Raw genomic sequence first — 24777 nt, forward strand, 5'->3', positions numbered from 1 at the left:
TGTATGATTGCCATCACCTGTGGTGAGCTAGTTAATTGATAAGAAAGGTGTTTCACCACAGGTGATGGCAATCATACATTACCAGGAAAGTCCAGGAACAGAGCATTTTCTCCCTCATGGAGAGGGTCAGGTAGGCAAGTATGGGCTGTATACAGTATAATGTATGTGACACGTTATATCACACAGTGGGGGCTGTATACAGTATAATGAATGTGACTGGAGGGAGCATTACATGATACGATAATATCGGGATATAATCGGGCTGATATAACACACGGAACAGCATATAATCACCTGCATCACTGCGTTGATCCCGACCCCTCAGCAGCCGCCTGCTGGTGACCATGGAGACGCAGCACTTCCGGTGCACACATTAATATTTCCGGGTTGCTAGGATGTTTTCCGGGTTGGAGGGGGAGGGACTAAATTTTCTCCATAAGGAAGAGCAGCCCTCCCCCCAGACCGGAGATAAAGCGAGGGGGGTGGGGGGAGTCCTGGGGACATGGAGGAGAAAGCGGACACGGAGGTACCCCATACACCCAATCCCCCACCCACCACAGGCACAGCCCACTATAACACACCTACCATAGAGGCCCCCCATACACACATCCACCCACCACAGAGACCCTCCCCATACACACCCATCATAGAGGCCCCCCTCATCCACAAACTCACCACAGATACCCCCATACACACATCCACCCCATACACCGACCCACCACAGAGACCCTCCCCATACACACCCATCATAGAGGCCCCCCTCATCCACAAACTCACCACAGATACCCCCATACACACATCCACCCCATACACCCACCCACCACAGAGACCCTCCCTATACACACCCATCATAGAGACCGCCCTCATCCACAAACCCACCGTAGAGGCCCCCCTCATCCACAAACTCACCACAGAGACCCCCATACACCCACCCACCACAGAGACCCTCCCTATACACACCCACCATAGAGGCCTCCCTCATCCACAAACCTGCCATAGAGAGCCCCCTCATCCACAAACCCACCAGAGACCCCCATACACACCTATCATAGAGAACCCCCTCATCCACAAACCCACCATAGAGGCCCCCTCATCCACAAACTCACCACAGAGACCCCCATACACACATATACACCCACCCACCACAAAGACCCTCCCTATACACACCCATCATAGAGACCCCCCCCCCTCATCCACAAACTCACCATAGAGGCCCCCCTCATCCACACACTCACCATAGAGACCCCCATACACACATCCACCCCATACACCCACCCACCACAGAGACCCTCCCTATACACACCCACCATAGTGGCCTCCCTCATCCACAAACCCGCCATAGAGAGCCCCCTCATCCACAAACCCACCAGAGACCCCCATACACCCACCCACCACAGAGACCCTCCCCATACACACCCATCATAGAGAACCCCCTCATCCACAAACCCACCATAGAGGCCCCCCTCATCCACAAACTCACCAGAGAACCCCATGCACACATCTACCCCCATACAGCCACCCACCGCAGAGACCCTACCAATACACACCCATCATAGAGGCTCCCCTCATCCACAAACCAACCATAGAGACCCCCCCCCCCCAAATACAAACTCGCCAGAAACCCCCAAAAGCAAACTTACCACAGACACTCCACATCCACTCACCCACCTAACCACAAACATACCACATAGACACTCCTCCCCCCCCCCCATGCACCATCCCGTTACAGAGACACCCCCTTATCCACCAACCCCCCACAGAGATACCCCCTTATCCACCATCCAACCCACCAGAGACACCCTCCTATACACAAACCCACCAGTTACACTCTCTCATCCACAAACCCACCACAGAGACACCCTCTATACATATCCCACCACAGAGGCTCCCCCCCCCCCCCCCCCCAATCTACCAGCCCATCACTGAGGCACACTCTATCCACCATAGAGACATCCCATATCTACAAACCCACCAGAGACTTCTCCCATGCACACCTACCCCCATACAAATACCTACTGCAGACACTCCCTCGTAACAGCTCTCCTCACCCAGATCCCCCCTCATTCAGTTTCCCACCACAGAGATGCACCCCAACCTCAGTGACGCCACCTCTTTATCTACACCCCAACCTCAGTGACGCCACCTCTTTATCTACACCCCAACCTCAGTGACTCCACCTCTTTATCTACACCCCAACCTTAGTGAGCCCCCCCTCTTTAGCTACACCCCAACCTCAGTGACTACACTTCTTTATGTACACCCCAATTTATTTGACATCCACTCTTTATCTATGCGGCCACAGTAACACCCTACATATCGCCCTCTCACTATATACACCACTTTATCAATGACAAATCTCGTTAAATACCTTTACATCCAAAAAACAGCCTCCCTTACATATGCCCTAACATGTTCCATGCTCTTACACCATAACCACTCCTATAAATAAATTATTCTGCAACATATTCCACAGTGACTGCAGCGTATCATATTGCCTATATTGAGATCCGATACATTTGTTTAGAATGGGTGTATTTATTAAAGTTGACCTGTTGTCACTGTGTAAAATCCCATCAGTGTCTATAAACCATCAAATAATTGTTTGTGCAATTTAACTGTTTTTAAATCCAAAAAGCAACGCTTGTCATAACATTGTCCTTCCCCATCTTAGAGGGCTTACGTTTATTAGGTCGACAGTAATTAGATCGACCCCTATTGGTCGACATGGTCAATAGGTTGACATGAGTATTTCACATTTTTTCTTCTTCATTTTTTGTACTTTTTCATACTTTAATATCCACGCAGACTGCAGTTGGGAATGGCAACCTTTCCCGAAGCATGGCGAGGGGACACTGTGCACTAATTAGGGTTCCCCATCACTTTACGAAGAAAACAACACCAAAAAAAGTAAAAAAAAACCCACACCTCACGTCGACCCTTTTCATGTCGACGTACTCACCCTGTCGACCTACTGCATGTCGACCAATAGTGGTCGACCTAATGACTGTCAACCTAAATCTTGTCGACCTAATGACCCATACCCTCTTAGAGCTACGTTCCAGTTTAATAGGAAACCTAAATTCTCTCTATCCCTGTTGTAATCGGAGTCCGCTGCATTGTTGAACAGACTTACAACTTAACCTTCGGTATCTGTTTAAGTAGTACCCAGTCTAGGGCCTAATGCAGACCTGGATGCTGCAGCGGCAGCGTTCGCAGGCTGAAGGCCGGTGTAGTGTGTGCACGTGCATAAGCCACACTGCACGTGCGCACACAGTGAAATGTGACGGCAGGCAGAGGTGGGGGCGTGTTGAGGGGGAGCGGTCCGGATAACGGAGTCGTGTCCAGACCGTTGCTTGGGTGGGTCGTGGCGGCTGCAACCAAAAACATGGCGGGTATCCCTCTGCCTAGGCAGAGGGCTACTTGACAGGTGCGAAAGCATCGCCGTGGGTGGGGGCTGGATCCGGCATGCGGGACAGACTTGCCCTGTGCTGGGGGTCCCTCCTCATTTCAAGGATGTTGATCGTAGATGCACGTTTTTTTCGCATATCTATGATCAGGTCTGAATTAGGCCCCCAGTCCTCTGCAGTCTTAGGGCTGAGAGGGATGAATTCATTTGTTTTTTGGGAGCTTGAAGGAGGTGTTCAATTGTTGTGGTAATCGGGCGCAAGTGCATTGCTGCCTATTCTGCTTGCACCCTCCTAAGGTGACGAGGAAAAAGTTGCACATTTTTGGCAGCACATCCATGTTTTACGCAACTAAAGCTACTACATTTAGGCGCAACATGTTTAAAAAGTAATGGCCGTCCTGTTACTCGCAAAACAATTAGACGGGAGATCAGGCACGCAAAAACAATTGAATTCTCCCCAAAGGAAAGGGGAGTTCCCCCACCGGATTGCTACCCCTGTAAATTACTCCACATTTCAGCAGCCGTGATGGTTATTATCCTAAATTGATGCTGTGGAAAGGTTACTTACATTATTCAATGTCCATTCTCTATGTGGAGATGTCATTATTTAGAACTCAGGACGCCATAAATGCAGTAGTGTTTATAATACGTAAAGTGTACATTTTGACTTTACACATTAGTTACAAACATCAAATCTTGTACAAAAAATAGCTGGTACAGTAAGGGGGAATTCAGTCTGCATGCCTAATCTTCCATCTAAAGTGACGGGAGATTATGGAGCCAATTGAATTGTTTGTATTTTTCGTGCTTGTTGCGCCCAAAGAGACCGGGTTTAACTATGGCTAAACCTGACCAAAGTGCTGGGCGTGATGTGAAAAGTGCCATTTGGGACCCAAACAGGTCACTTTTCACTCTTTCCAGCTCGCCACCTCCAGGGTCTGCGAGCTGAAATGCCGGCAGCTGTTCGTGCCTGAACAGAGCAACAATTTAATTACTTTGTTGGGCGCCATCTAGTGCCTGCCAACGCGATAAACAATTGGATTTGCCCCTGACTGTCTTGGTATCCAGATGTTAGTTCAACAGGCAAAAGTTTGACAGTCATTAAGTCGACACCATATGGTCGACAGGTTCAAATGGCTGACACAGCATATGATCGACATGCATTTTTATAGATTTTTTATTTTAACTTTCTCTTACGTCCTAGAGGATGCTGTGGTTCCATTTAGTACCATGGGGTATAGATGGGTCCTTTGGGAGCCACTGGCGCTTTAAGAGTTTTTAATAATGTGGGCTGGCTCCTCCCTCTATGCCCCTCCTACCAGACTCAGTTTAGAAAATGTGCCCGGAGGAGCTGGTCACAGCTAGGGGAGCTCCCAGGAGTTCTCTTAGTTAAAGTTTTTTTTAGAGTTTATTATTTTACAGGGAGGCTGCTGGCAACAGCCTCCCTGCTTCGTGGGACTTAGGGGGAGAGTAGGAACCAACTCTAGAAGTTAATGGTTCTACTCCGCTGACAGGAAACTGAGCTCCTAAGGGGGCTGATCGCAAGCCCACGAGGCGACCGCTCACTCCCGCAGCACGGCCGCCACCCCCTAACAGAGCCAGAAGATAGAAGAGTGGTGAGTACAGCGCTGGCGTCCCGGTTAGCGGGTTGCCGGCAGGTATGGTGGCACAAGGGTAGGAGCGCAGCTCTGAACAGGCAGCGCTCCATGGAAGGCTCAGCAACATCTCTGATGTCGGCGCTAGAGGGGTGTCCTGAGCCAGCGCACAGACCCTACACTGGTAATATAATTAACAGGGGCTAATCCCTCTGTTAACACAAAATTCCTCATGCCAGTATAAATAATAAGTGCAGGAACCGCGCGCCGTTGAAGGGGGCGGGCTTTCTCCTCAGAGCGGATCCAGTACTCACCAGCGCCATTTTCTCCCTGCAGATCCTCAGATACGAACGCTGACAGGGAGTGCTGCCCTCCACATAACTCCACTGCGGTACCAGGGTGTTATAGACAGGGGGGGAGTGTAAATACAGTACTAGCTACCTTATTAAGGTTAGCTAGTCAGTGCCGGGCTTTTATCATAATAACTGCCTACAGGGGTGCGGTGTGGCTGGCTCCTTATACTCTGTGACTCTCTGCAGGTACTCGGGGGGGGAAAACTGTGTCTGACAATTTCTTGTGTGTGTGTGTGTGTGTGTGTGTGTGTGTGTCAGTGTGACATGTCTAGGGACTCTGTGTCCTGTGCAGCAGAATGTGTATCTTCTCCTGAGGAGTCTATTCCATGTACTCAAGACTGTCATTTTATTTCTCAGCCTTCTGGGTCCGCGCCCGTATGGGTGTATGCCTTAAAAGGGATGATATCTCAGATTTCGGCTAAGGTGTCACATACTGAGGAAGAGTCGCAGTTTTTGAGGAAATCTGTGGAGGATATGATGTATTCAAACCCCTCTGCTACGTCTCTCAACCCGCCTGCATACCCAAAAAAACATACACTTGCCCAAATAATGCAAGCTGACACTGATACCGACTCTGATACAGGGGACGGTGATGGGGATATGCAATGGAGGGGGAGATGCAGCCCGGCTAAAGGGGTGCAACTGATGATTGGGGCAATTAGGGATGGTTTAAATATCACTGAGAAGGTACCTGTTCAGGATGAGGAGACTTATTTTACATTAAATAAGAATCCTCCGTTACCTTCCCTCCTTCTAAGGAGTTAAACTCCTTATTTGAGAAAACCTGGGAACACCCAAGGAAAAAATTCCAAATCCCTAAAAGAATACTAATTTCTTTCCCTTTCCCTGAAGAGGACAGAAAGAAGTGGGAATGTCCACCTATAGTGGACGCTTCTGTATCTAGATTGTCAAAGAAGGTGGTTCTACCTGTCCCTGGCACAGCCTCCTTAAAGGAGCCAGCTGACCGTAAGATTGAGACTTCTCTAAAATCACTATACACTACTACAGGGGTGGCTTAGAGACCCACTATCACTTGTGCGTTGATTTCTAGGGCCATAGTAAAGTGGTCAGGCACCTTACTTGATGAATTAGATACCATGGATAGGAGTGACATTGATTTATTTTTACGTCACATACAGGATTCTGCAGGTTTCATGGTAGAAGCCATGAAGGATCTTGGCCTGCTTAATGCAAGGGCCTCAACCATGGCGGTGTCGGTAAGCAGAGGACTGTGGCTACGGCAATGGTCGGCAGATGCAGAATCCAAGAAAAGTGTGGAGAACTTACCCTACACAGGTGAGGCCCTGTTTGGGGTCGCACTGGATACGTGGATATCCAAAGCAACGGCGGGTTAGTCGACATTTCTTCCTTCCGCAGCTCTACCGGCTAGGAAATCATATCCTACACCTACTCTGCAGTCCTTTCGCACTGCAAAATTCAAAAATAATTCCAAGAGTTCCTCCACCTTCTTTCGAGGAGGTCGTGGGAATCAAGAAAACCTGCAGCGACAGGTTCCCAGGAACAGAAACCAGGTTCTGCTTCCTCAAAAACTTCATAACGGTGGACTTCCCAGCCTGGAGATCAGGCAGGTTGGTGCAAGAATAAGAGATTTCAGTCACATCTGGGCGACATCATGCCTAGACCCTTGGTTAATAGATATTGTGGCCCAGGGGTACAGACTGGAGTTTCAAGAACTCCCACCTCACAAATTTTTCAAATCAGGCTTACCAGCTTCTCAGACAGAAAACGTTATCTTACAGCAAGCTATTCAAAAATTGGTACATACAAATGTCATTGTTCCTGTTCCACTTCATCTACAAAACACGGGTTACTACTCAAACCTGTTTGTAGTACCGAAACCGGATGGTTCGGTAGGACCTATATTGAACCTAAAGTCACTGAACCCCCACTTGAGGGTATTCAAATTCAAGATGGAGTCTCTGAGAGCAGTGTTCTGAGGTCTGGAAGAGAGGGAATTCGTGGTATCCCTGGATATCAAGGATGAGTACCTTCACATTCCTATCTGGCCGCCTCACCAGGCCTATCTGAGATTTGCACTACAGGACTGTCATTACCAGTTCCAGGTCACGGCAGAAATGATGCTACTCCTCCGCAAGCAGGGAGTGAACATAATCCCATATCTGGACGATCTGCTGCTAAAGGCATCTTCCAGAGAGGGGTTGTTACAGAGTATTGCTCTCTCAACTCAACTGCTCAAGGATCATGGGTGGATCCTGAATCTTCCAAAATCGCATTTGGAACCTACAAGGAGACTGCCCTTCCTGGGGATGATTCTCGACACGGAAGTACAGAGGGTGTTTCTACCAGTGGAGAAAGCGTTGGTGATCCAGTCAATGGTCCAGGATGTCCTGAAGCCAGCTCGGGTATCGGTTCATCAGTGCATTCGCCTTCTGGGAAAGATGGTAGCATCCTGCAAGGCTCTGCAGTACGGAAGATTCCACGCAAGATTCTTCCAGCGGGATCTCCTGGACAAGTGGTCCGGATTACATCTTCACATGCACCAGCGAATATGCCTGTCACCAAAATCCAGAATGTCACTCCTTAGATGGCTGCAGACTTCTCACCTGCTTGAGGGTCGCAGGTTCGGGATTCGAAATTGGATCCTTCCAACCACGGATGCAAGGCTCAGAGGTTGGGGAGCAGTCACCCAAGGGGAAAGCTTCCAAGGAGAGTGGTCAAGTCAGGAAGCCATCCTTCCGCTGAACATTCTGGAACTAAGGGCCATATACAACGGCCTATTACAAGCGGCACATCTTCTGCAAGATCAAGCCATTCAGGTTCAGTCGGACAATGTAACGGCGGTGTCTTACATAAACCGACGGGGCGGAACGAAGAGCTGTGCTGCAATGTCAGAGGTAACAAGAATCCTCCTCTGGGCAGAAAGACACGTAGTGGCGCTGTCTGCAATCTTCATTCCTGGAGTGGACAACTGGGAAGCAGACTTCCTCAGCAGACACGATCTCCACCCAGGAGAATGGGACCTCCACCAGGAGGTGTTCGCGGAGGTAACAAGCCGGTGGGGTGTACCTCAGATAGACATGATGGCCTCTCGCCTCAACGGGAAGCTTCGGAGGTACTGTTCCAGGTCAAGAGACCCACATGCAGTGGCGGTGGACGCGCTGGTAACTCCGTGGGTGTTCCAGTCAGTATATGTGTTCCCTCCATTTCCGCTCATCCCGAGGATTCTCAAGTTAATAAAAAGAACGAGAGTTCTGGCGATCCTCATTGTTCCGGACTGGCCAAGGAGGGGGTTGGTACGCGGATCTTCTGGGTTTACTACGGGAGGATCCGAGGCCTCTTCCTTTTCGCGAGGACCTTCTACAACAGGGGCCGTACGTCTGTCAAGACTTACGGCTACGTTTGACGGCATGGAAGTTTAGCGCCAGATCTTAGCTAGGAAGGGCATTCCGCACTAAGTAATTCCTACTCTGTTCCAAGTTAGGAAGGGAGTAACGTCCAAACATTCCCATCGGTTTTGGAAAGAGTTTGTATCTTGGTGCGATTCCAAGAGGTTTCCTGTGGTGGAGTTTCAACTCGGACATTTCTCTGACGTCCTAGTGGATGCTGGGGACTCCGTAAGGACCATGGGGAATAGACGGCTCCGCAGGAGACTGGGCACACTAAAAGAAAGATTTGGTACTACCTGGTGTGCACTGGCTCCTCCCTATATGCCCCTCCTATAGACCTCAGTTAGATTTCTGTGCCCGGCCGAGCTGGATGCACACTAGGGGCTCTCCTGAGCTCCTAGAAAGAAAGTATATGTTAGGTTTTTTATTTTACAGTGAGACCTGCTGGCAACAGGCTCACTGCAACGAGGGACTAAGGGGAGAAGAAGCGAACCTACCTGCTTGCAGCTAGCTTGGGCTTCTTAGGCTACTGGACACCATTAGCTCCAGAGGGATCGACCGCAGGACCCGTCCTTGGTGTTCGTTCCCGGAGCCGCGCCGCCGCCCCCCTTACAGAGCCAGAAGCAAGAAGATGGTCCGGAAAAGCGGCGGCAGAAGACTTCAGTCTTCACCAAGGTAGCGCACAGCACTGCAGCTGTGCGCCATTGCTCCTCATACACACTTCACACTCCGGTCACTGAGGGTGCAGGGCGCTGGGGGGGGGCGCCCTGAGCAGCAATAATATCACCTTGGCTGGCAAAATAACCACAATATATAGCCCCAGAGGCTATATATGTGGTAATTACCCCTGCCAGAATACAGAACAAAGCGGGAGAAAAGTCCACCGAAAAAGGGGCGGAGCCATCTCCCTCAGCACACCGGCGCCATTATTCCCTCACAGTTCCGCTGGAAGGAAGCTCCCTGACTCTCCCCTGCAGTCTACACTACAGAAAAGGGTAAAAAATAGAGGGGGGGCACTGATTTGAGGCGCAGTAAATATTATAGCAGCTATAGGGGACATAATTCAGTTAGTCCCTGCATTATATAGCGCTCTGGTGTGTGCTGGCATACTCTATCTCCCCAAAGGGCTTTTGTGGGGTCCTGTCTCCTTTAAGAGCATTCCCTGTGTGTGTGTGCGGTGTGTCGGTACGGCTGTGTCGACATGTTTGATGAGGAGACTTATGTGGAGGCGGAGCAGATGCCTATAAATGTGATGTCACCCCCTGCGGGGCAGACACCTGAGTGGATGGACTTATGGAAGGAATTACGTGCAAGTGTCGACTCCTTACATAAAAAATTTGACGACAGGCCAAATACGGGACAGCCGGCTTCTCAGCCCGTGCCTGCCCAGGCAATTCAATGGCCATCAGGGGCTCTAAAACGCCCACTACCTCAGATGGCAGACACAGATGTCGACACGGATACTAATACCAGTGTCGACGACGATGAGTCAAATTTAATGTCCACTTGGGCCATTCGTGGCATGATTGAGGCAATGAAAGAGGTTTTACACCTTTCTGATATAAACCCAGGTACCTCAAAAAAGGGTATTATGTTTGGGGAGAAAAAACTACCAATAGTTTCTCTAACGTCCTAGTGGATGCTGGGGACTCCGTCAGGACCATGGGGAATAGCGGCTCCGCAGGAGACAGGGCACAAAAGCAAGCTTTTAGGATCACATGGTGTGTACTGGCTCCTCCCCCTATGACCCTCCTCCAAGCCTCAGTTAGGTTTTTGTGCCCGTCCGAGTAGGGTGCAATCTAGGTGGCTCTCTTAAAGAGTTACTTAGAAAAAGTTTTTAGGTTCTTTATTTTCAGTGAGTCCTGCTGGCAACAGGCTCACTGCATCGAGGGACTTAGGGGAGAGATTTTCAACTCACCTGCGTGCAGGATGGATTGGATTCTTAGGCTACTGGACACCATTAGCTCCAGAGGGAGTCGGAACACAGGGCTCGCCCTGGGGTTCGTCCCGGAGCCGCGCCGCCGACCCCCCCTTGCAGATGCTGAAGATGAAGAGGTCCGGAACCAGGCGGCAGAAGACTTTCAGTCTTCATCAGGTAGCGCACAGCACTGCAGCTGTGCGCCATTGTTGTCAGCACACTTCTCACAGCAGTCACGGAGGGTGCAGGGCGCTGGGGGGGGGCGCCCTGGGCAGCAATGTATAATACCTGTATGGCGAAAAATACATCACATATAGCCCTTGAGGCTATATGGATGTATTTAACCCCTGCCAGATATCAAAAACTCCGGAGAAGAAGCCCGCCGAAAAGGGGGCGGGGCCTATTCTCCTCAGCACACAGCGCCATTTTCCCTCACAGAAATGCTGGTGGGAAGGCTCCCAGGCTCTCCCCTGCACTGCACTACAGAAACAGGGTTAAAACAGAGAGGGGGGGGCACTGATTTGGCGATATGTACATATATTAAAATGCTATAAGGGAGGAACACTTATATAAAGGTTGTCCCTGGATAATTATAGCGTTTTGGTGTGTGCTGGCAAACTCTCCCTCTGTCTCCCCAAAGGGCTAGTGGGTCCTGTCCTCTATCAGAGCATTCCCTATGTGTGTGCTGTATGTCGGTACGTGTGTGTCGACATGTATGAGGTAAATGTTGGTGAGGAGGCGGAGCAAATTGCCTGTAATGGTGATGTCACTCTCTAGGGAGTCGACACCGGAATGGATGGCTTATTTATGGAATTACGTGATAATGTCAACACGCTGTAAGCCGGTTGACGACATGAGAGGGCCGGCGAACAAATTAGTATCTGTCCAGGCGTCTCAAACACCGTCAGGGGCTGTAAAATGCCCATTTACCTCAGTCGGTCGACACAGACCCAGACAAGGACACTGATTTCAGTGTCGACGGTGAAGAAACAAACGTATTTTCCTTTAGGGCCACACGTTAAGGGCAATGAAGGAGGTGTTACATATTTCTGATACTCCAAGTACCACAAAAAAGGGTATTATGTGTGAGGTGAAAAAACTACCTGTAGTTTTTCCTGAATCAGATAAATTATATGAAGTGTGTGATGATGCGTGGGTTTCCCCCGATAGAAAATTATTGGCGGTATACCTTTTCCCGCCAGAAGTTAAGGCGCGTTGGGAAACACCCCTCAGGGTGGATAAGGCGCTCACACGCTTATCAGAACAAGTGGCGGTACCATCTACAGATAGGACCGTACTTAAGGAGCCAGCTAATAGGAGGCTGAAAAATATCCTAAAATGTATACACACACATGCTGGTGTTATACTGTGACCAGCGATCGCCTCAGCCTGGATGTGCAGACCTGAGGTGGCTTGGTCGGATTCCCTGACTAAAAATATTGATACCCTTGACAGGGACAGTATTTTATTGACTATAGAGCATTTAAAGGATGCATTTCTATATATGCGAGATGCGCAGAGGGATATTGCACTCTGGCATCAAGAGTAAATGCGATGTCCATATCTGCAAGAAGATGTTTATGGACACGACAGTGGTCAGGTGATGCAGATTCCAAACGGCACAAAGATGTATTGCCGTATAAAGGGGAGGAGTTATTTGGGGTCGGTCCATGGGACCTGGTGGCCACGGCAACTGCTGGAAAATCCACCGTTATTTACCCTAAGTCACATCTCTGCAGAAAAAGACACCGTCTTTTCAGCCTCAGTCTTTTCGTCCCTATAAGAGTCATATCTGCCCAGGGATAGAGAAAAGGGAAGAAGACTGCAGCAGGCAGCCCATTCCCAGGAATAGAAGCCCTTCGCCGCTTCTACTAAGTTCTCAGCATGACGCTGGGACCGTACAGGACCCCTGGATCCTACAAGTAGTATCCAAGGGGTACAGATTGGAATGTCGAGGCGTTTCCCCCCTCGCAGGTTCCTGTAGTCTGCTGTACCAATGTCTCCCTCCGACAGGGAGGCAGTATTGAAAATAATTCACAAGCTGTATTCCCAGCAGGTGATAATAAAAATACCCCTCCTACAACAAGGAAAGGGGTATTGTTCCACACTATATGGTGGTACTGAAGCCAGAAGGCTAGGTGAGACCGATTCTAAATCAAAAAAATTTTTTTGAACACTTACAAAGGTTCAAATTCAGATGGAGTCACTCAGAGCAGTGATAGCAAACAAGGGGACTATATAGTGTCCCGGGACATCAGGGATGCTTACCTCCATGTCCCAAAAATTTGCTTTTCTCACCAAGGGTACCTCAGGTTCGTGGTACAGAACTGTCACTATCAGTTTCAGACGATGCCGTTGGATTGTCCAAGGCACCCCGGGTCCTTACCAAGGTAATGACCGAAATGAGGATTCGTCGTCAAAGAGAATGGACGACCTCCTGATAAGAACAAGGTCCAGAGAACAGTTGGAGGTCGGAGTAGCACTATCTCAAGTAGTTCTACGACAGCACGGGTGGATTCTAAATATTCCATAACCGCAGTTGTTCCGACGACACGTCTGCTGGTCCTAGGGATGATTCTGGACACAGTCCAGGAAAAGGTGTTTCTCCCAGAGGAGAAAGCCAGGGAGTTATCCGAGCTAATCGGGATCCTCCTAAAACCAGGAAAAGTGTCAGTGCATCATTGCACAAGAGTCCTGGTAAAAATGGTGGCTTATTACGAAGCGCTTCCATTCGGCAGATTTCACACAAGAACTCTTCAGTGGGATCTGCTGGACAAATGGTCCGGATCGCATCTTCAGATGCATCAGCGGATAACCCTATATCCAAGGACAAGGGTGTCTCTCCTGTGGTGATTACAGAGTGCTCATCTTCTAGAGGGCCGCAGATTCGGCATTCAGGATTGGATGCTGGTAACCACGGAGGCCAGCCTGAGAGGCTGGGGAGCAGTCACACAGGGAAAAAATTTCCAGGGAGTGTGATCAAGTCTGGAGAATTCTCTCCACATAAATATACTGGAGCTAAGAGCAAATTTATAATGCTCTCAGTTTAGCAAGGCCTCTGCTTCAAGGTCAGCCGGTATTGATCCAGTGGGATAACATCACGGCAGTCGCCCACGTAAACAGAAAGGGCGGCACAAGAAGCAGGAGGGCAGTGGTCAAAACTGCAAGGATTTTTCGCTAGGCGGAAAATCATCTGTTAGCACTGTCAGCAGTGTTCATTCCGGGAGTGGATGACTGGGAAGCAGACTTCCTCAGCAGGCACGACCTCCACCCGGGAGAGTGGGAACTTCATCGGGAAGTTTTCCGCATGCTTGTGAACCGTTGGGAAAGACCAAAGGTGGACATGATGGCGTCCCGCCCGAACAAAAAACGTGACAGGTATTGCGCCAGGTCACGAGACCTTCAGGCGATAGCTGTGGACGTCCTGGTAACACCGTGGGTGTAACAGTCGGTGTATGTGTTCCCTCCTCTGTTTCTCATAACCAAGGTATTGAGAATTATAAGACGTAGAGGAGTAAGAACTATACTCGTGGCTCCGGATTGGCCAAGAGGGACTTGGTACCCGGAACTTCAAGAGATGCTCACAGAGGACTAATGGCCTCGGGAGCTAAGATGGGATTTGCTTTCAGCAAGAACCATGTCTGTTCCAAGAGGAACCGTGGCATCTGCCTCTAAGAAAGGACCTGCTCCAGCAGGGACCTTGTCTGTTCCAAGACTTACCGCGACTGCGTTTGACGGCATGGTGGTTGAACGCCGGATCCTAAGGGAAAAGGCATTCCGGAAGAAGTCATACCTACCCTGGTCAAAGCCAGGAAGGAGGTGACCGTACAACGTTATCACCACATGTGGTGAAAATATATTGCGTGGGTGAGGCCAGGAAGGCCCCACGAAAAAATTTCGACTAGGTCGATTTCTGCACTTCCTGAAAACAGGAGTGTCTATGAGCCTCAAATTGGGGTCCATTAAGGTTCAAGTTTCGGCCCTGTAGATTTTCTTCCAGAAAAAATTGGCTTCAATTCCTGAAGTCCAGACGTTTGTCAAGGGAGTATTGCATATACAGCCCCTTGTGTGCCTCCAGTGGCACCGTGGGATCTCAACGTAGTGTTGGGATTCCTAAAATCATATTGGTTTGAACCGCTCAAATCTGTGGATTTGAAATATCTCACATGGAAAGTGACCATGTTGTGGCCCTGGCCTCGGCCAGACGATTGTCAGAATTGGGGGCTTTGTCTTAAAAAAGCCCATATTTGTTTTTCCAGTCGGACAAGGCAGAACTGCGGACTCGTCCCCAGTTTCTTCCTAAGGTGGTGTCAGCGTTTCACCTGAAACAACATATTGTGGTGCCTGCGGCTACTAGGGACTTGGAGGACTCCAAGTTGCTAGACGTTGTCGGGGCCCTAAAAAAATATATATATATATATATATATATATATATATATATATATATATTTCCAGGACGGCTGGAGTCAGAAATTCTGACTTGCTGTTTATATTGTATGCACCCAAAAAGCTGGGTGCTCCTGCTTCTAAGCAGACTATTGCTTGTTGGATTTGTAGTACAATTCAGCTTGCACATTCTGTGGCAGGCCTGCCACAGCCAAAATCTGTAAGTGCCCATTCCACAAGGAAGGTGGGCTCATCTTGGGCGGATGCCCGAGGGGGTCTCGGCTTTAAAATTTTGCCGAGCAGTTACGTGGTCAGGGGGGAACACGTTTGTAAAATTCTACAAATTTGATACCCTGGCTGAGGAGGACCTGGAGTTCTCTCATTCGGTGCTGCAGAGTCATCCGCACTCTCCCGCCCGTTTGGGAGCTTTGGTATAATCCCCATGGTCCTGACGGAGTCCCCAGCATCCACTAGGACGTTAGAGAAAATAAGATTTTACTTACCGATAAATCTATTTCTCGTAGTCCGTAGTGGATGCTGGCGCCCATCCCAAGTGCGGATTGTCTGCATTACTTGTACATAGTTATTGTTACAAAAATCGGGTTATTATTGTTGTGAGCCATCTTTTTTAGAGGCTACTTCATTGTTATCATACTGTTAACTGGGTTCAGATCACAAGTTGTACGGTGTGATTGGTGTGGCTGGTATGAGTCTTACCCGGGATTCAAGATCCTTCCTTATTGTGTACGCTCGTCCGGGCACAGTACCTAACTGAGGCTTGGAGGAGGGTCATAGGGGGAGGAGCCAGTACACACCATGTGATCCTAAAAGCTTGCTTTTGTGCCCTGTCTCCTGCGGAGCCGCTATTCCCCATGGTCCTGACGGAGTCCCCAGCATCCACTACGGACTACGAGAAATAGATTTATCGGTAAGTAAAATCTTATTTTTCCCCCCATCTGAAGAATTAAATGAAGTGTGTGAAGAAGCGTGGGCTTTCCCTGATAAGAAATTGGTGATTTCAAAAAAATTACTAATGGCGTTCCCTTTCTCGCCAGAGGATAGGTCACGTTGGGAAACTCCCCCTAGAGTGGATAAAGCGCTCACACGTTTGTCTAAAAAGGTGGCACTACCGTCTCCGGATACGGCCGCCCTAAAGGAACCTGCTGATAGAAAGCAGGAGGCTATCCTAAAGTCTATTTCTCTGACGTCCTAGTGGATGCTGGGACTTCCGTAAGGACCATGGGGAATAGCGGCTCCGCAGGAGACTGGGCACAAAAGTAAAAGCTTTAGACTAGCTGGTGTGCACTGGCTCCTCCCCCTATGACCCTCCTCCAAGCCTCAGTTAGATTTTTGTGCCCGAACGAGAAGGGTGCAGGCTAGGTGGCTCTCCTGAGCTGCTTAGAAGTAAAAGTTTAAATAGGTTTTTTATTTTCAGTGAGTCCTGCTGGCAACAGGCTCACTGCATCGTGGGACTAAGGGGAGAAGAAGCGAACTCACCTGCGTGCAGAGTGGATTGGGCTTCTTGGCTACTGGACATTAGCTCCAGAGGGACGATCACAGCTTCAGCCTGGATGGGTCCCGGAGCCGCGCCGCCGGCCCCCTTACAGAGCCAGAAGAGCGAAGAGGTCCGGAGAAAGCGGCGGCAGAAGACGTTCCTGTCTTCAAATAAGGTAGCGCACAGCACTGCAGCTGTGCGCCATTGCTCTCAGTACACTTCACACTCCGGTCACTGAGGGTGCAGGGCGCTGGGGGGGGAGCGCCCTGAGACGCAATAAAACACTATAAAAACCTTATATGGCTAAAGAAATGCATCACATATAGCTCCTGGGCTATATGGATGCATTTAACCCCTGCCAGTTTTCCTGAAAAAAGCGGGAGAAAAGGCCGCCGTGAAGGGGGCGGAGCCTTTCTCCTCAGCACACAAGCGCCATTTTCTTTCACAGCTCCGCTGGAAGGACGGCTCCCTAACTCTCCCCTGCAGTCCTGCTACAAGAATCAGCGTAAAACAAGAGAGGGGGGGCACTATTGGCAGCAAATATAAAACAGCAGCTATAAAGGGAGAAACACTTATATAAGGTTATCCCTGTATATATATAGCGCTCTGGTGTGTGCTGGCAAACTCTCCCTCTGTCTCCCCAAAGGGCTCGTGGGGTCCTGTCCTCTATCAGAGCATTCCCTGTGTGTGTGCTGGGTGTCGGTACGATTGTGTCGACATGTATGAGGAGGAAAATGATGTGGAAGCAGAGCAATTGCCTGTGTTAGTGATGTCACCCCCTAGGGAGTCGACACCTGATTGGATGGTCGTATTTAAAGAATTACGTGACAATGTCAGCACTTTGCAAAAAACTGTTGACGACATGAGACAGCCGGCAAACCAATTAGTGCCTTTTCAGGCGTCTCAGACACCGTCAGGAGCGCTAAAACGCCCGTTACCTCAGATGGTCGACACAGACCCAGACACGGATACTGAATCCAGTGTCGACGGTGAGGAGACAAACGTAATGTCCAGTAGGGCCACACGTTACATGATCACGGCAATGAAGGAGGCTTTGAACATTTCAGACACTACAAGTACCACAAAAAAGGGTATTATGTGGGGTGTGAAAAAACTACCAGTAGTTTTTCCTGAATCAGATGAATTAAATGAGGTGTGTGATAAAGCGTGGGTTTCCCCCGATAAAAAACTGCTGATTTCTAATAAATTATTGGCACTATACCCTTTCCCGCCAGAGGTTAGGGCACGTTGGGAAACACCCCCTAGGGTAGATAAGGCGCTCACACGCTTATCAAAACAAGTGGCGTTACCGTCTCCTGATACGGCCGCCCTCAAGGAACCAGCTGATAGAAGGCTGGAAAATATCCTAAAAGGTATATACACACATACCGGTGTTATACTGCGACCAGCAATCGCCTCAGCCTGGATGTGCAGCGCTGGAGTGGCTTGGTCGGATTCCCTGACTGAAAATATTGATACCCTGGATAGGGACAGTATATTATTAACTATAGAGCATTTAAAGGATGCATTACTATATATGCGAGATGCACAGAGGGATATTTGCACCCTGGCATCTAGAGTGAGTGCGATGTCCATTTCTGCCAGAAGAACGTTATGGACGCGACAGTGGTCAGGTGATGCGGATTCCAAACGACATATGGAAGTATTGCCGTATAAAGGGGAGGAGTTATTTGGGGTCGGTCTATCGGACCTGGTGGCCACGGCAACGGCTGGAAAATCCACCTTTTTACCCCAGGTCACCTCTCAGCAGAAAAAGACACCGTCTTTTCAAACTCAGTCCTTTCGTCCCTATAAGGGCAAGCGGGAAAAAGGCCGCTCATTTCTGCCCCGGGGCAGAGGAAGGGGAAAAAGACTACACCAGGCAGCCTCTTCCCAGGAGCAGAAGCCCTCCCCCGCTTCTGCCAAGTCTTCAGCATGACGCTGGGGCTCTACATGCGGACTCAGGCACGGTGGGGGGTCGTCTCAAGAAATTCAGCGCGCAGTGGGCTCACTCGCAAGTGGACCCCTGGATCCTGCAGGTAGTATCACAGGGGTACAAATTGGAATTCGAGACGTCTCCCCCTCGCCGGTTCCTAAAGTCTGCTCTACCAACGTCTCCCTCCGACAGGGAGGCAGTATTGGAAGCTATTCACAAGCTGTATTCCCAGCAGGTGATAATCAAGGTACCCCTCCTACAACAGGGAAAGGGGTATTATTCCACGCTGTTTGTGGTACCGAAGCCTGACGGCTCGGTGAGACCAATTTTAAATCTAAAATCTTTGAACACTTACATAAAAAGGTTCAAATTCAAGATGGAGTCACTCAGAGCAGTGATAGCGAACCTGGAAGAAGGGGACTATATGGTATCTCTAGACATCAAAGATGCTTATCTCCATGTCCCAATCTACCCTTCTCACCAAGGGTACCTCAGGTTTGTGATACAAAACTGTCATTATCAGTTTCAGACGCTGCCGTTTGGATTGTCCACGGCACCACGGGTCTTTACCAAGGTAATGGCCGAAATGATGATTCTTCTTCGAAGAGAAGGCGTATTAATTATCCCTTACTTGGACGATCTCCTGATAAGGGCAAGGTCCAGGGAGCAGTTAGAGGTCGGAGTAGCACTATCTCAGGTAGTGCTACGTCAGCACGGGTGGATTCTAAATATCCCAAAATCACAGCCGATTCCAACAACACGTCTACTGTTCCTAGGGATGATTCTGGACACAGTCCAGAAAAAGGTTTTTCTCCCGGAGGAGAAGGCCAGGGAGTTATCCGAGCTAGTCAGGAACCTCCTAAAACCAGGACAAGTGTCAGTGCATCAATGCACGAGAGTCCTGGGAAAAATGGTGGCTTCTTACGAAGCGATTCCATTCGGAAGATTCCATGCAAGAACTTTTCAGTGGGATCTGCTGGACAAATGGTCCGGATCGCATCTTCAGATGCATCAGCGGATAACCCTATCTCCAAGGACAAGGGTGTCTCTCCTGTGGTGGTTACAGAGGGCTCATCTTCTAGAGGGCCGCAGATTCGGCATTCAGGATTGGATGCTGGTGACCACGGATGCCAGCCTGAGAGGCTGGGGAGCAGTCACACAGGGGAAAAATTTCCAGGGCTTGTGGTCAAGCATGGAAACGTCTCTTCACATAAATATCCTAGAACTAAGGGCCATTTACAATGCCCTAAGTCAAGCAAGGCCTCTGCTTCAGGGTCAACCGGTATTGATCCAGTCGGACAACATCACAGCTGTCGCCCACGTAAACAGACAGGGCGGCACAAGAAGCAGGAGGGCAATGGCAGAAGCTGCAAGGATTCTCCGCTGGGCGGAAAATCATGTGATAGCACTGTCAGCAGTATTCATTCCGGGAGTGGACAACTGGGAAGCAGACTTCCTCAGCAGACACGACCTCCACCCGGGGGAGTGGGGACTTCATCCAGAAGTCTTCCAAGTGATTGTAAACCGTTGGGAAAAACCAAAGGTGGACATGATGGCGTCCCGTCTCAACAAGAAACTGGACAGATATTGCGCCAGGTCAAGGGACCCTCAGGCAATAGCGGTGGACGCTCTGGTAACACCGTGGGTGTTCCAGTCGGTGTATGTGTTCCCTCCTCTGCCTCTCATACCAAAAGTACTGAGAATCATAAGAAGGAGAGGAGTAAGAACTATACTCGTGGCTCCGGATTGGCCAAGAAGAACTTGGTACCCGGAGCTGCAAGAGATGCTCACGGAGGACCCGTGGCCTCTACCTCTAAGAAAGGACCTGATTCAGCAGGGACCTTGCCTGTTCCAAGACTTACCGCGGCTGCGTTTGACGGCATGGTGGTTGAACGCCGGATCCTGAAGGAAAAAGGCATTCCAGATGAAGTCATCCCTACCCTGATCAAAGCCAGGAAGGATGTAACCGCAAAACATTATCACCGCATTTGGCGGAAATATATTGCGTGGTGTGAGGCCAAGAAGGCCCCTACAGAGGAATTTCAACTGGGTCGTTTCCTGCATTTCCTGCAAGCAGGATTGTCTATGGGCCTAAAATTAGGATCCATTAAGGTTCAAATTTCGGCCCTGTCGATCTTCTTCCAGAAGGAACTGGCTTCAGTTCCTGAAGTCCAGACTTTTGTAAAGGGGGTACTGCATATACAGCCTCCCTTTGTGCCTCCAGTGGCACCCTGGGATCTCAATGTGGTTTTGGGATTCCTAAAATCACATTGGTTCGAACCACTTGCCACAGTGGATTTAAAATATCTCACATGGAAAGTGGTAATGCTGTTAGCCCTGGCTTCAGCCAGGCGCGTATCAGAATTGGCGGCTTTATCCTATAAAAGCCCTTACCTGATATTTCATTCGGATAGGGCGGAATTGAGGACTCGTCCTCAATTTCTCCCTAAGGTGGTTTCAGCGTTTCACATGAACCAACCTATTGTGGTACCTGCGGCTACTAGGGACTTGGAGGACTCCAAGTTGCTGGACGTAGTCAGGGCCCTGAAAATATATGTTTCCAGGACGGCTGGAGTCAGAAAATCTGACTCGCTGTTTATCCTGTATGCACCCAACAAGCTGGGTGCTCCTGCTTCTAAGCAGACGATTGCTCGTTGGATTTGTAATACAATTCAGCTTGCACATTCTGTGGCAGGCCTGCCACAGCCAAAATCTGTTAAAGCCCATTCCACAAGGAAGGTGGGCTCATCTTGGGCGGCTGCCCGAGGGGTCTCGGCTTTACAACTTTGCCGAGCAGCTACTTGGTCAGGGGCAAACACGTTTGCTAAATTCTACAAATTTGATACCCTGGCTGAGGAGGACCTTGAGTTCTCTCATTCGGTGCTGCAGAGTCATCCGCACTCTCCCGCCCGTTTGGGAGCTTTGGTATAATCCCCATGGTCCTTACGGAAGTCCCAGCATCCACTAGGACGTCAGAGAAAATAAGAATTTACTTACCGATAATTCTATTTCTCGTAGTCCGTAGTGGATGCTGGGCGCCCATCCCAAGTGCGGATTGTCTGCAATACTTGTATATAGTTATTGTTACAAAAAAATTGGGTTGTTTATTGTTGTGAGCCATCTTTTCAGAGTCTCCTACGTTTATCATACTGTTAACTGGGTTCAGATCACAGGTTGTACGGTGTGATTGGTGTGGCTGGTATGAGTCTTACCCGGGATTCAAAATCCTTCCTTATTATGTACGCTCGTCCGGGCACAGTATCCTAACTGAGGCTTGGAGGAGGGTCATAGGGGGAGGAGCCAGTGCACACCAGCTAGTCTAAAGCTTTTACTTTTGTGCCCAGTCTCCTGCGGAGCCGCTATTCCCCATGGTCCTTACGGAAGTCCCAGCATCCACTACGGACTACGAGAAATAGAATTATCGGTAAGTAAATTCTTATTATATACACACACGGGTGTTATACTGAGACCAGCTATTGCTTCAGCATGGATGTGCAGTGCTGCTGCTGCTTGGTCAGATTCCCTGTCAGAAAATATTGACACCCTGGACAGGGACACTATATTGCTTACCATAGAGCATATAAAAGACTCAGTCTTGTACATGAGAGATGCACAGAGGGAGATCTGCCGGCTGGCATCTAGAATAAGTGCATTGTCCATTTCTGCTAGGAGAGGCTTATGGACTCGGCAGTGGACAGGGGATGCAGATTCTAAAAGGCACATGGAAGTTTTGCCTTATAAGGGTGAGGAGTTATTCGGGGACGGTCTCTCAGACCTTGTTTCCACAGCAACAGCTGGGAAGTCAGCATTTTTACCCCATGTCCCCTCACAGCCTAAGAAAGCGCCGTACTATCAGGTGCAGTCCTTTCGAACCCAGAAAAACAGGCGGGGAAAAGGCGGGTCCTTTCTGTCTAGAGGCAGAGGAAGGGGAAAAAAGCTGCACCACGCAGCAGGTTCCCAGGAACAAAAGTCCTCCCCCGCTTCTTCCAAATCCGCCGCATGACGGTGGGGCTCCACAGGCGGAGCCAGGTACGGTGGGGGGCCGCCTCAAAAATTTCAGCGATCAGTGGGTTCGCTCACGGGTGGATCCCTGGATCCTTCAAGTAGTATCTCAGGGGTACAAGCTGGAATTCGAGACGACTCCCCCCCTGCCTTTTCCTCAAATCGGCCTTACCGACAATTCCCTCGAGCAGGGAGGCTGTACTAGAGTCAATTCACAAGCTGTATTCCCAGCAGGTGATAGTAAAAGTACCCCTACTTCAACAAGGACGGGGTTACTATTCCACACTGTTTGTGGTACCGAAACCGGACGGTTCGGTGAGACCCATTTTAAATTTGAAATCCTTGAACACATACATAAAAAAATCAAAGTTCAAGATGGAATCGCTCAGGGCGGTTATTGCAAGCCTGGACGAGGGGGATTACATGGTATCCCTGGACATCAAGGATGCTTACCTGCATGTCCCAATTTACCTTCCTCACCAGGAGTACCTCAGATTTGTGGTACAGGATTGTCATTACCAATTCCAGACACTACCGTTTGGACTGTCCACGGCACCGAGGGTGTTTACCAAGGTAATGGCAGAAATGATGATACTCCTTCGAAAAAAGGGAGTTTTAATTATCCCGTACTTGGACGATCTCCTAATAAAGGCGAGGTCCAGGGAGCAGTTACTGGTCGGAGTAGCACTATCTCGGGAAGTGCTACAACAGCATGGCTGGATTCTAAACATCCCAAAGTCACAACTGGTTCCTTCCACACGCTTACTGTTCCTGGGGATGATTCTGGACACGGAACAGAAAAAAGTGTTTCTCCTGCAGGAGAAAGCCAAGGAGCTGTCATCTCTAGTCAGAGACCTCCTAAAACCAAAACGGGTATCGGTGCATCACTGCACACGAGTCCTGGGAAAAATGGTGGCTTCATACGAAGCAATTCCATTCGGCAGGTTCCATGCAAGGACCTTCCAGTGGGACCTCTTGGACAAGTGGTCGGGATCGCATCTTCAGATGCATCAACTGATAACCCTGTCTCCAAGGACCAGGGTGTCTCTACTGTGGTGGCTGCAGAGTGCTCATCTTCTAGAGGGCCGCAGATTCGGCATACAGGACTGGGTCCTGGTGACCACGGATGCCAGCCTTCGAGGCTGGGGAGCAGTCACACAGGGAAGAAACTTCCATTGACTATGGTCAAGTCAGGAGACTTCCCTGCACATAAATATTCTGGAACTAAGGGCCATTTACAATGCCCTAAGTCAGGCAAAACCCCTGCTTCAAAACCAGCCGGTACTGATCCAGTCAGACAACATCACGGCAGTCGCCCATGTAAACCGACAGGGAGGCACAAGAAGCAGGATGGCGATGGCAGAAGCCGCAAGGATTCTCCGATGGGCGGAAAATCACATAATAGCACTGTCGGCAGTGTTCATTCCGGGAGTGGACAACTGGGAAGCAGACTTCCTCAGCAGACACGACCTACACCCGGGAGAGTGGGGACTTCATCCAGAAGTCTTCCTACTGTTGGTAAACCGTTGGGAAAGGCCACAGGTGGACATGATGGCGTCCCGCCTCAACAAAAAGCTAAAGAAATATTGCGCCAGGTCAAGGGACCCTCAGGCGATAGCTGTGGACGCGCTAGTGACACCGTGGGTGTACCAGTCGGTCTATGTGTTCGCTCCTCTGCCCCTCATACCAAAGGTACTGAGAATAATAAGAAGGCGAGGAGTAAGAACGATACTCGTGGTTCCGGATTGGCCAAGAAGAGCTTGGTACCCGGAACTTCAAGAAATGTTATCAGAGGACCCATGGCCTCTACCGCTCAGACAGGATCTGCTACAGCAGGGGCCCTGTCTGTTCCAAGACTTACCGCGGCTGCGTTTGACGGCATGGCGGTTGAATTCCGTATCCTAAAGGAAAAGGGCATTCCGGAGGAAGTAATTCCTACGCTGATAAAAGCCAGGAAAGAAGTAACCGCAAACCATTATCACCGCATTTGGCGAAAATATGTTGCGTGGTGTGAGGCCTGGAAGGCCCCCACAGAGGAATTTCAGCTGGGTCGTTTTCTGCACTTCCTACAGTCAGGAGTGACTATGGGCCTAAAATTGGGTTCCATTAAGGTCCAGATTTCGGCTCTGTCGATTTTCTTCCAGAAAGAACTGGCTTCACTGCCTGAAGTTCAGACTTTTGTAAAGGGAGTGCTTCATATTCAGCCCCCTTTTGTGCCTCCTGTGGCACCTTGGGATCTCAATGTGGTGTTGGGTTTCCTAAAATCACATTGGTTTGAACCACTTAAAACCGTGGATCTCAAATATCTCACGTGGAAA

General features: G+C 49.6%; 2 protein-coding genes across 8 annotated transcripts in view; one reads left to right on the forward strand and one right to left on the reverse strand.

The window, feature by feature from the left end:
* The window catches only part of MED8 (mediator complex subunit 8), a 55476-nt gene extending 55071 nt beyond the window's left edge, over positions 1 to 405 (reverse strand). The window contains exon 1 of the mRNA XM_063939335.1: positions 295 to 405. Coding sequence (XP_063795405.1) covers positions 295 to 300 — 6 coding nt within the window. The 5' untranslated portion in view covers positions 301 to 405. The remainder of the gene's footprint in view (positions 1 to 294) is intronic.
* Positions 406 to 425: 20 nt separating this feature from the next.
* SZT2 (SZT2 subunit of KICSTOR complex) overlaps positions 426 to 24777 on the forward strand; it is a 295338-nt gene continuing 270986 nt past the window's right edge. For all 7 annotated transcript variants that reach the window (XM_063939324.1, XM_063939327.1, XM_063939326.1 and 4 more), the window contains exon 1: positions 426 to 526. In XM_063939324.1, the coding sequence (XP_063795394.1) occupies positions 503 to 526 (24 nt within the window). In that variant the 5' untranslated portion in view covers positions 426 to 502. The remainder of the gene's footprint in view (positions 527 to 24777) is intronic.

The sequence above is a fragment of the Pseudophryne corroboree genome, chromosome 9 (genome assembly GCF_028390025.1).
Source record: "Pseudophryne corroboree isolate aPseCor3 chromosome 9, aPseCor3.hap2, whole genome shotgun sequence".
NCBI lineage: Eukaryota > Metazoa > Chordata > Amphibia > Anura > Myobatrachidae > Pseudophryne > Pseudophryne corroboree.